The sequence below is a fragment of the Octopus sinensis genome, linkage group LG1, assembly GCF_006345805.1.
Source record: "Octopus sinensis linkage group LG1, ASM634580v1, whole genome shotgun sequence".
NCBI classification, from domain to species: Eukaryota; Metazoa; Mollusca; class Cephalopoda; order Octopoda; family Octopodidae; genus Octopus; species Octopus sinensis.
The window spans coordinates 160,989,334-161,002,789 of record NC_042997.1 but is presented as its reverse complement, the minus strand read 5'-3'; the positions used below and the strand labels follow the sequence as shown (position 1 = coordinate 161,002,789).

The 13,456-nt window shown below is 33.2% G+C and overlaps 1 protein-coding gene across 1 annotated transcript in view; it reads right to left on the bottom strand.

The window, feature by feature from the left end:
• Window positions 1–3,274: 3,274 nt before the first annotated feature.
• The window catches only part of LOC118764874, a 70,083-nt gene continuing 59,901 nt past the window's right edge, over window positions 3,275–13,456 (bottom strand). Inside the window, exon 3 of the mRNA XM_036506034.1 lies at window positions 3,275–3,374. Within this exon, the coding sequence (XP_036361927.1) occupies window positions 3,313–3,374 (62 nt within the window). The 3' untranslated portion in view covers window positions 3,275–3,312. The remainder of the gene's footprint in view (window positions 3,375–13,456) is intronic.

Below are 13,456 nucleotides of genomic sequence, written 5' to 3'. Positions count from 1 at the left end.
AACTGGAGCAACGTGAAATAAGTTCTCGCTCAAGAACGTAACACAGACCCCGGTGCAGGAATCGAACTCACAATTTTATGATTGTGAGTCCGACACTCTAACCACTGAGCCATGCGTCTTCACGTATACATGCATACATATCCATCCATCCATCCATCCATACATACATACATACATACATACATGCATGCATGCATTCATGCATACATACATACATACATACATACATACATACATACATACACACACACACACACATACATACATACATACACACATACATACATACATACATACATACATACATATATACATACATACAAACAGGCATATATATATATATATATATATATATATATATATATATATAACCCCATTAGTAATCGGCCTGGTGGTCAAACGTAATCTCACGTCTTCAACGATAATATTGAGGCTCCTGGTGGTGCCGGCAGCATGAAGTCGCCGGCAAATGGCGAGCCAACGAACAAGGGATCAAATGAGCGAAAATGAACAAGCAAACAAGAAATATACAGAAATGCATTACATAACGTTAACATAGAAACATGAAGACAGTGTAACTCAAGGCGAGACCATTAGAGGATGGAAGAACGACTAAGACGAAAACAAACAAGAAGAAATATGGACATATGAACAAATTGAAATAAATAAACAGAATACGGCCTTACGGTCGGACAGAAAACGAAAAGTATAACACCAGGAGGAATATCCTAAAGGATTAGAAACACAAGGACAATAAACACACGGCGAAACTTATTCTCTTTTCCTTTTTACACCGATCACCGAAGCTACTGGTCGTATTTTCTTTCGTGCCTCACTTTCAACACGTTTTGCAATCTCTCTGTGAAAATATGTGCTACCAATTTCCTGCAGAAGTGGCTAGGTCTCCCATCATGCTATGCGGTAATTTTGATGTTGAATGCTACTAATAATCTCACATTGTCTTAACACAACTCATAATAAAATCCTACTGCTATACGAGGGTGTGCTGAAAATTTCCTGTCTTTAGGTAAAAGAAAGTACAGGAGGATCAGCCTATTTTGACTTTATTCAGCATATTGGCCTCTCAGCTTCGCGCACTTATTGCAGCGGTCCTTTAGTTTTTCTAAGCTCTGTAAAAGAAATCGGGAAGTTGAGCCTCCAAATAGAAGTTTCGCGACACACTTAAAGCCAGAACTTTTCAGCACACCCTCGCATAATGCTACGAGATTATTAAGACCCACTTCTTGTTCGATTCATGAGTACTCATAATAGTGATTGGGGTGGAATAATTCAACCTGAGAATGGAAGAGATGACTGCAGCTGTACGGAGTACACGAGTTAGACTCGGGCGAATATAAAGCAAATTTTAGTTTCGCCAACATAAAATTGGCAGCATAGAAAACTATTGTGAATTATGTTACTGAGATGAATTTAAGTTACGGTTCTTCTCGAAATCTCTGTATAATGTACTTCTATCTCAGACACTGTTAAACAGTTAACTTGGAATGATACAGTTTGTCTATAGTTTTGTGACGACATATCGTTCAAGTATTTTGGCACTACCCAAGTTTAAACCTGTTGGCCTAACAAAAGCACTTTCTTTTCGATCTGCGGAGCGAAGCAATAGAATGCTTCATCAGAAATATGCTCTACTTTTTCTTGCTGAAGCACATTAAAAAAGAGAAAAGCTGAGTGATGAAAGCATTCTCAACGAGTAGTGAAACAAAATCATTGGGTAGTTACGGATCCCTTGGTTTCGTGTAGATTGCATGGATGATTGTAAAAAATGCCCACTGCGAATTGAATGAAAAAAATCTGAAAATGTCTAGGTTTGCATCAGTCTTCCTTGGCACCATTGGTGGACATGTATAGAAAGTTATCTAATTGTTGTAATAACTAGGCGAAGCTGATGAAGGGAATGTTCCACAGTGCAAGCCGTATTTACTGCATGTGTTTATGTGTGTGTGCGTGCAAACTGGCTAAGATGTATACATTGCATTTAAAGAGTTTTAATGAATGACGAAGCGTGTTAGCAGGCTATTTTATTTCAGTCTTTCTATCTCACTGTGTTTCACGGTTGGCATATGCCAGAGTGACAAACTGGAGAATAGGATTGTGTTAAGCTTAGCAATTATATTTATAGACTGTAGGTGTATGTCATATTGTCTGGTTAAGTGAGTTTACTTCTCATTTCTAAATGCGCATTCATATTTATGTCATACACCATCTACCACGATAATTACCATCCTGTTCAACATCTCTGCTCATGAACGAGTATCTACGTCTTCGCTCGACCTACTATTAGTAGCCAACTTTTTCTCAAATTACCGCTACTGTATTAAACAGAGGGACACATTGTAAAATGTAGTCCTTGTTACACTTTGTCAGAATAAAATACGGATGGCTACGTTCGGAACGCCATTGTTCATAGATCTGCTCGATTAAGGTTGACACGACGATGAACAAGAAATTTGTCTAAAGTTATTAGAAGGTAACACGATTTCATACATAATTAGGTTCATCCAACCATCTAACATGAGCTACGAAATACTTAACAGCATTAGATTATTTACTCTTCATCTGTCATGACAATCTCTGTAAAATATTACTTCTGCTAGACAGACAGATCATTAACAAAGTCATGTTTTCGCTACTCAGGCAAAAGTATATAAGTGTGTGTATGCATGTATACATATATGTGTGTTTGTGCGTGTGCATCCTTGTGTGTGTTTGTGTTAGAATGTTTATATGTATATAAATGTGAATATATTTACGTATGTATTATGTATGTATGGATGTATGTTGGTATTATGTGTATACACATACATACACATATCTATTCATCTATTTTTGTACTATAGCTGCGTAAGTCTTTTTTGCAAATTCCTAGCGAACAGGTTTTGCCATATGTTACAATTAAACTTCAAAGTAAGTATGTAGGCTATATCAAAGTTTTACTGGTTTCTGTTGCATTTGTAATTGAAAGCAGGCATGACTACGCATTTAAGAAGTTCAATCCCACTACGCAACAAGTTTCTTTTAACCACAGCTTCTGACTGACCAAAATTTCTGTGAATAAGTTTTGGAAAATGGAACAAGAAAGCGTTCGGTTTCTGTGTGTGTGTGTGTGTGTGTGTGTGTAGTAGTAGTAGTAGTGTAGTAGTAGTAGTAGTAGTAGTAGTAGTAGTAGTAGTAGACGACTTCATTTATCGTCCGCTCGCTTGCATTATTTCTTAGTAGATATCTCTGTTTTTGCAACCATCTGAACCAGGTCGCGAGCCTGAAATTAACTCACTCTTTCATCTCGCCAGACTAAGAGACAAGAAAAGAGGTCGTAGTTATTGGTGCTATTGGTGAGTCATGTCTTTCTTCATCTGAAAAACACAGAAAATAAAAAATAAAAAAGTATAGTAACGGACCAAGTACTATAATATTTGTATTCCGTCCATTTCTTCTCCTTTGCACATCTTTCACTTTGTTATGGCCAAACAGCGTGATCAAAAACATGGATCTTAACATAAACTACATTTCTCTATCATTTGTATAAAAAGATTGTTGTATCCAATTCGACCTCATGTGGGTGTGTCTATGAATATTTCTGTAAAAGCAATATTTGTATAAATGCTTTAGTGGAAGAGACCTTTTGTGTTTATGATTTGAGAAATTTTTTTTTGTGTTATTAAATGTTATTGTAAGGAGTCTATATACTAGATCAAGAATAGAAATATTAAATAACAACAGGAAAATGCTCTCTCTCTCAATTTAGTTTTAGCTTATTCAAATTTCAGCGAAGTCTTTCCTACCTCTAGTGACCAGAATTAATAATAAAGCTATTGGCTTTTCTTTTCGTTGTGAGTGATTTTAGTAATTTATAATCCTTAGACTCACTGTAAATCCCTAAAATCCTTAAAAATGTTTTAGCCCGAAGGCCGCGGCCATGCTGGGGCACCAGTACCGATTTAGAAATATCGAGCGTAATTTAGAAATGCTATTTTTCTCCGATAAAGTATAATGAATAGATCCGAGAGTGAAGTGTAGACCTCATGACCCCTTTTTGCTAAGAACTCTGATACCGGCTGGATGAAGGGAGAAAGTAATTCTTAAACCAGCGACCTTGCTCGATTGCATGCGATACACTGAATTTCGATAAACGCAACCAATCTCAGTGATGCTAAAACCAGGCAACGAGTTTTGACTGTCAACCAAAACTTCGGAAAGCCAAGCAGTGAAACAAATACTTTTAGGCATCTCATCTAACGCTTTAGCAATTCAGCCAATCTACGGCAGTCGTGGAGTTGACCACGGCTAGATTCGAACTTAAAGTTCAGACGGATTTACTACAACACAATATGCCATTATTTTGCCTCAAATCTGGATATAACTGAATAAAAGTTTATCTAAATGATGAATAAATGTAATATGTCTTTTTAACAGTGAGTTTTGTACGCGGCATCTCTGAATGATGAATGCATACAAACAAATTCGTGAAACAAGATATTGAACATTTTATCTCATTTTCTGCATTTAATATTTTCAAACAAAATAATAAAGCGACAACTGGTTGATAGCATCTTTCTTTTTGTTCTCTTTAGTAAATTTAATAGTTTTTTTCTAGCATTCATAAACTCGTGTCTAAACGAAAAGATGTTTTCGAGATATTTGCCCCCAAAATAAATGAAACAACAAAGAAATATGAAATATTTTTAAAACTCAAAATGAGAAGTTTTAACATTCATACCTTCACCAAAAATACTATTAAATGAATGAAGTCAGAATCACAAATAAGAATTATATTACGAAATAGATTCAACGGGAGATGCCTTTTTAGTGTTTTTATAAAAAAAGATTATCGTTGTTCTGTAATTTTTAAACAGAAATAGTATTGTATTTTACGCATGCTACTCTCTTTTTCTCAAAAAACTATCTTCTTTGACACGAAAAACAGAAAGAATATATCCTTTTTTTCAAATGACTTCGTCGTCAGCATTTAATGAAACATTAACAAGATCAAATATTCGATTTTGGCTTCGAAACTTACAGAAAAATAATCATGATATTTTATTCACAGCAATTTTCTCTGCTACAGCAGAATTATTTGACAACACTCCAGAAATATGTTTTCCTTTGTATAATGATGGAACTAGATTTGCTAGTTATAAAATCTTACACCATAAAATAAAAAGGTTACTTAGATGGTGCAGGCACAACGCCAGATATTCTGAAAGAACTTGCTGAAAAGAAAACCGCTATTTTTCTTTCATTTGTATTTCATGCGTAGACGATTTATTTGTAGGGTATATTGAAGAATATTTCGCTCGTTGAAGCTAAAAGTTGGCTTCTGAGCAATACATGACCTTCAAAATATGTAGCCTCACTGGTATATTATATAATACTGAAGCATGTTAGATGTGAGTGCAATGCAAACAGTCTTTTAATTTTGGTTTCGGTATGTAGAAGCACGAAGAAGAAATATGATAAAAGCAACAAAATATATATTCGTCTGAAGTTACTTTGCATTCAATATATGTTACATAGTTTTGTTAGTTTTGTACAACTATGAGGGTTAATTTGTTGTTTTAGAAACGACATCAATCTAAACTATGTGAGGTAAATGCAATTGGTAAAATAATGCAGGCATGCTAGAGGTGTTTTCATTATTAGATATGTGTATGTCAAACAATAAAAAATATACGAAATTCACAATTTATACGACCTTATCTGAATGCATTCTGATGCTCCCTTTTTGCCTCTGCTTTCAGTTTAAAGTGTTTGTTTCATTAATTTTAACAAAACTGTACATCGAGTGAAAGATGTGTACTAATAAGAAAAGTCTCTTGAAAATGTCTGTAAATAGTAATTATTAGAAATTTCAATCTAAGAAATATCTTGCTAAAACCAATAACATTAAAAAAAACTTCATGAAATGCTGTTATTTTTTATTGAAAAGTGAAATCCATTGAAAGAAAAGATTCTTAGAAACATATATCTAGAGAATACGTTTTTTGGATCTTTACCTTTTGGCCTACAGATTAAAAATATTATTTGTTTGTAACTAAACACTTCCAGACCTCGGACACTGGTAGAATGTGTCATATAAAACATCTTTGACTCTTAGTATTTTTGAGAAAAACTTATATTTACGAAGTTATTTCACGTTAAAGTTGTCCTATTTCGAATTTCAACCAACCAATGACGTGTATTCAGCTGAATAAAAGTACCGCTGTTGTTTGTCAACAAGAACTTCCGGTGGTGTATATTTAGTTTGTCACTGTTATTTATGACAACCCTAAACCTAACCCTAAAAACCTACCCCTACCCCTAACCCTAAAACCCTACCCCTAAACCTAAAACCCTAATCCTAAACCTAAAACCCTAACCATAACCCTAAAACCTTAAAACCAGTACAACCGCACGAACGATGTCATAAATAACAGTGACAAACGAAAAATACACCACCGGAAGTTCTTGTTGACAAACAACGGCAGTAATTTTATTCAGCTGAATACACGTCATTGATTGGTTGAAATTACCGAAATATGAGAACTTTAACGAATTAGTTTTTCTCAAAAATGCTAAGAATAAAATATGTTTTATATGACACATTCTACTAGTGTCGGAAGTTTGAAAGTGTTTAGTTACAAAAAATTATTTTTTTTAATCTGTAGGTCAAAAGGTAAAGATCCCTTTTTTTTAATAAGGCAATTCAAATTTAAATATATTTCTATATCATTATATTTTATCTTCCCTATTATCAAACTGACAGTTTAATATTACGATGCACGGTTCATCGTATGTATTTACTGAGATTTTCACGCTAAGTCGTGCATTGTCTGTAATAACTTTTTAACGGTTTTCGGAAGACAGGTCACGCAGGATAAAACACGCGATAGATAAAATGTATCAATCTCTAAAAACAAATATATGAAATAGATAAATCTATAACTAAAAGCAGTGAACGATCATTTATACTGCATCTTCACAACAAAACCCGTAAGATGTGAAGACTCTGTTCAGTTGGATAGTATTTGAATACAGATGTGTGAAAAACTAACGTAATAACTTACTGCATTATTTTGTCATTCATCCAAAGAGTCTATTTTTTTGATACAGGATTACTATGTAGGTGTACTGATTTAAAACAAGTTTTCAGTTTAAGGCGATGTTGTAAGTGGATATCGCATGTCCACATATCACATTTTTATTACGCAGCTTTTCTACAATACATTTATATATACATTTGACAGATTGTAAATCAATAGCAGGTTTTTTTCAAAGTCATACATTATGAATAACAGCTGCTGTTTCTATATTGAGATAAAATATAATTCAGATAATTCAAACTTTAGTTTCGTTTAATTTGTATTATTTTTTGGTAATCATAAAACAGAAATAATTCATAGCAACACAAACTGATAATGCTTTTTGTTTGAAACGCTGAGAAATAGTAGATTTTTAGAATATGTAACTAAATTTGGAAATTAGATCAATTTGAAGATGCATGGAATTAAAATGATTCTTTTTCTCAAGAGTTTTAGAATTTTATTGAATGTATCATACAATACAAGGAAACAGATAATTTCAAAGTGTTCAAATTGATTGTAACAGAAAGACAATTTCATAGCAAAAATTTCCTATAATCGATATATCTATAGTTTAATTGCTTCAGTGTAATACAACATCGTGCAAGTGAATCATTTTCTTATTGCACCTAGAGAAGAATTCATATGATGATAACTACTTCTCTTCCACACACCATTCAGAGAGACCCTAAAAAGTATAATCGTCGCTGACCTCTCTTCACTGAACAAGCGATGAAAATATTTTTTGAAAACATCTAACTGGTTGGTTAATTATATCTAGAAAGAATTATTTCTATCATAAAAGTAATGATATTTAGCTTAAAATGGCTTTAATATAAATGTTATTGCTACAGGGTAAAATGATTGAAATATATCAATTTCCGTTTATATTTGCAAATATCAAACAGCAGTATTTCTTTATCATTTCATATAAGTAGAAAATTTAAACTAATCCTTCAGGATATTTCCACTTAGTTTTGTGGTTTACTTGTCAAATTTTCGTGAGTAATCGAGTGTATTCGATGTTAGGAATAGAGATAACGTAAAAAGAAAAAGAATATTAGATTATGACAGCCGATGGTTTGCTTTACTGGTTTTTGAAAAACGAATATTTTGAACAAATGTTGTAAACACACTTGACATAGATACTGGTGAAATATATATACGTGAATCTATGTGTAGTTAATAGTTCCCTTTAGAATAGAAAAAATACAATATCCAGTGGAAAAAGTATCAATATTAATTACATGGCAGGTTCAGTTTCCTTCGTGTGTGAGTGTGCATGTGTGTACGCGCACTGCACACGTATATATATATAATAAATATTAGGGAATAAATCCAAATTTACAGGGAAAAAATCAGATTTAGGATTAAATCCAATTTTATAGTAAAATATTATATAATATTAATTCGAGACAAAACCACTATTTTGCAAAACAAACAAGGAAAGACTTAATCAATACATAAACATTTTTAATATAAAGAAATAAACCGCCACTACAATCGTTTCATGTCTTCAATGACATTCGTCAGGTGGATTTTCGATCTCCTAATCTGTTTTAAATTAAAACAGATTAGGAGATCGAAAATCCACCTGACGAATGTCATTGAAGACATGAAACGATTGTAGTGGCGGTTTATTTCTTTATATTAAAAATTTTTATGTATTGATTAAGTCTTTCCTTGTTTGTTTTGCAAAATAGTGGTTTTGTCTCGAATTAATATTATATATATATATATATATATATATACATACATATATCGTTTATGGAACTGCAACTATAACATCTTTATACATTTTTATTTCTACATTCATTCTCCTATTTCCCTATATATTCATTATTAACTCCTAATACTGAACTTTAATATTTCCCTCTGTTTAACCATCTCACATCGTCTCTGATGAAGGGATATCCTCAGCATCCCAGAAACAGCTGTAAGATTAACTTTCTCTTTATAAATATCCTGGAAATACCACATAGTTTTGGCTGTGTTGTCTCATTTTCTTTAATACACACACACACATATCATTCAACCACGGTAGTGGTTGAATAATATTCTCAAGGCCAACATTTACTCACTGGCAGCTTCTTCAAAGCTTTGTCATTGACTTATTTTTCAAACAAATTTAAAACTGTTATCAGTTCTATAATAGTCACCTCCCAAGCTACATTTTAGCATAAAATTTGGTACCGGGGGAAAAAGTTACGTTAAAATATGCGAGGTACAAAAGGGGATAGTAAAGCGAAATATCGACTTTGAATCAAAGTAACTCTAACTCTCTTATTTTAAAAGCAAACTATGTTTCATTTTCATTTAAGCTTGAATGATGGAACAAAAACCTCACTATTATCAATAGAATTTTTAACACAAAGAATTTGTGAAGCCAAAGGTGCCGAAAAAAGTAAGGGACACCTCTAATCGACTTTGGCTTCAAAAAACTTTCCTAATTTAAAAGCAATCTATATTTCACTAGCAGTATCGTCCGGCGTTGCTCGGGTTTGTAAGGGAAATAACTATATAAGCATTTTTAGAGAGTTATAGCAAAAAAATGCATTAAAAATGGAATAAAAAATGATGGTAATTTTTTTTTAAATCGTTGACTCATCGTAGACATTTTTAGAGAGTTACTTCCCTTATATAATAGCTTTCTTAGCCATTTCTGTTTTGGTGTCTTCAAGCCATGAAGTCGTTGTTCTAAAAGAACGCTGGTCTCCTTGACAACGCATTACGACGTTGATTTCCTTACACTCCCTTTCCCACAGGTGCAGGTGTGAGCGTGGACGCCAACTCCGCGGCCATCGACACGAAAAATTATGCATTAAAATGGAATAAAAAATGATGTTAAATTATTTTTAAAATCGTAGACTCATCGTAGATGCGCGCTAATACTCAGACGGGCTCGATATGAATCACGACTATAAGATACCCGAATTTGGTTAAACTGCACCGCAAAATGTGAGAGTAGTTAGGAATCTAAATCGAAGGGGACAGACACTCACACAACTACAGATTTATATATAGAGATTTACGCTCAAATGATAAATCAAAACGCGAGGTGTCTAAAAATGCTATTTTATGCATTAAATTTTGTAGAACGTAAGGTATGAAGTGACAAAAAAAGTATGTGGCGCTTAATCCATTGATTTTTATTTTTTTAGTATACAGTTATATTTGTTGCATCACAGTAAGATTTCTTTCTCTTTCTCTTTTTTTCTGCTGCTATGGGGGTAAAGCCTTTTTGGAGATACTTCAAATGCTAGAAATAACATCATATCCTCGCCACAAATGTAGAGACAAAGAGCGAGGAAGAGCCGCACCACTTTTGTAGCGTAAATCTATTTCTATTAATTTATTCTAATAATTTTCTCTACAGTGCTGGTAAGTTACCTACCATGGGAGCATGGCTCCACGTGCCGCAGTGTGAATGCATTCGCTCATTTTCTAATCTTAGTTACAGTTTTCGATTTTATCATGAGCCAGTGTAACTAATGTGCTCTTACTATTTATTTGTTATTTATTTAGATTAATATTCTTATTTTCATTCAATCATCAAACATGAAAAATAATTGAAAAATTATTCAAGAAAAGTATAAAATAAAATGAAAACTTTTTTAATCATTAGTTTTTATCTATTTATCTTTTTTATCTATTAGTTTAATTGCATTGCCTAAAAAATGTGGATTACAATGGAAAATGCGGACACATGGAGGTTAATATTCTTAAGTTATTAAACCTGGAAAAGTACAGGACAGATATATTTATACTTAAAATATTGCAGCTACAGTTAAAATAACCACTGAGCCATGCGCCTTCACAGCAGCATTATAGGACAATACTTTTTCAGTGAGATCCTATGCATAGGTAGTCCCGATGTATTCAAGGTGTTGAGGAAATCCTGTGGATACAGGTGATAATTTCCATCGAATATAGCGTCCAAACTTAAATATTGTTGACTTTCTCCTGGGAAGTTGTTAATCATGTGGCCATTAACATTATTGTTTTTATTTATTTATTTTTTGTCTTGGGTGCTGTACGAAATTGACATCGTTGTAGAGGAAGTGTGTTGATGTGGTTAAAAGAAACGCACACGCACACACACACACACTGTATTTTTTTCTCTTTGTCTGTCAGTGCTTTCTCTCTCTCTCTCTTTCTTTCTCTCTCTCTCTCCTTTCTCTCACTGTCACACAATTTTTGTTTCGCACACACCATCAATGCAAAAGAAAACGCATGCACACACACTCACAGTGTTCTTTCTCTCCGTTTCTGTGTATCTGTGTTTTTTCTGTCTCTGTCTTTCTCTTTTTGTCTGTGTCTCCCTGTGTGTCCCTGTACGTCTCTCAGTGACTTAGTGTGTCGCACACCCCATCAACGCCCAGAACCGTTGTAAAGATAATAATGAGATAAGAATTGAAAGTACTGTTTGAACTTTCATTAATACCATTTAGGTTTTTGTTTCTGTCTTGTTACTGAGGCCGTTTACCTTATACTTTATTATTATTTATGTATTTTTTTATTTATGTATACGGAAATAGCTTCCTTAGTTTCGTACGAAACGAAGCAGTGTAGCAACTCTTTCCAATAAAAGTTTTTAAACAAGATATAAACCATTCTCGACACGTCCTTAGTAAGACTACGAAGATTTGTGCAAGTGTAACCAGTCGTTTGGCCGTGAAACGGTCACGGACAGACATAAGGCCAATTATAGTAAGATATATACATACACACACACACACATACACGCACACAAACACACACACACAAACACACATACACACCCACACACACACAAACACACACACACACACAAATATATATATATATATAGTGGGGCCTACGAAAAGCTAATTTGGTGGGAGCCATGATATTAGCTAAAGAAGAACCTTCAAGTTATGTACTAACCTTTCATTTTGATTGGTTTTTATTGAGTTATTATAAATTAAATTAACATCATGTTTTATTTCCTTGGCTATAAAGTTAACGAAGGCCACAATATCTATCTATCTACCTGTCTGTTTGTCTGTCTATCTATTTATCTATATCTATATATTTATGTATGCATGTGTATATATATATATATATATATATATTATATATATATATATATATATATATATATATATATATATATGGGTGAAATAAAGAGTGAAAGAGTGAGGCAGAGAGGTTTATAGCGAGAGACAGCTAGAGAGAGAGGAGAGAGAGAGAGAGAAAGATAAATAGAAACATGTATGATTTTATTTCATCTAGCAAACGAAACAGAAATAAACACATTTGCCTAAGGGCAAGAACTTGTGCAACAGACAGATTCCAATGTTTTAATAAAGCTGGAAAGATAATAAGATGCAAGCGAAATTAAACCAAGAAATTAATGTATATTCATGCTATTAGTGTAGAATACACATATATGAGATTTATTTATATCTATAACATCAGTAACTAAGCACTAAACGGCAAGTAGTGCAGTGAAGAGGTAATCTATCGTTGCAGTTGTTTCACATTTGTAATGAGCTGCATTGTTTATTGTGTAAGTCAATTACATCATGTTTCATTTTAATTTCCCAATGCGAAAAACAAATGCTGAAACATAGTGAAGATTGTTATCACGTGGAAACATACCGAGAATTGTTATCTTGCCAAAAGAAGGAAAATATTATTAAACATTGACTAATTATTACGTTTTTCTCAAGGCATAATTTCTACTTGGTTTTGTTTCCATGCTCCCTGCAGTAAGTGTATCAAACATTACATTTAAAAGATGGCGTCACTGAAATCTTCTCGAAATGATTACGGAACAACATACAATAAACTTAATCTCCTAAACTGGTTATACCGTAAAAGATATTCCACTTCATTATGATATAAATAGTCTTTGGAAATTTTTTCCACCGCTTCAAATCTGAAAACTTGTGCTGGTATACATAATCATTGATAGAATATGGCGGGGAATACTGCCAGAGATTAAAAGTCCCATATTAAGATATTTTACAATTAATTGAAATCGTTGTGTTAAAACTCTACGGCTGTCAGCTCTTCATATATTTGCTGGACTTTGTAAATTAAGTATTGCCACATAACTGGCTTAATATAATTGACTGTATTAGTATTCGAACTTTTACAGTTTTGTATGCCGAAATTTTGATTTCTTTTGATCCTGTTATTGAAGTGTCATGCATAAAGATGCATTTTAGTATTGAGTAAATGCTTCAAGGGTGTTGCATAATACACGCACACACACGCACACGGTCCTTGGACTTTTCGTCTAAAACATTTCGGTCTAATGCGCTATGGTCTAAAAAACTTTGGTCTAAAGTGATTTTTTTATATCCTTTATTTTCTAGAAAGTAGCCATATCGTGAACAGCTTTTGATAGG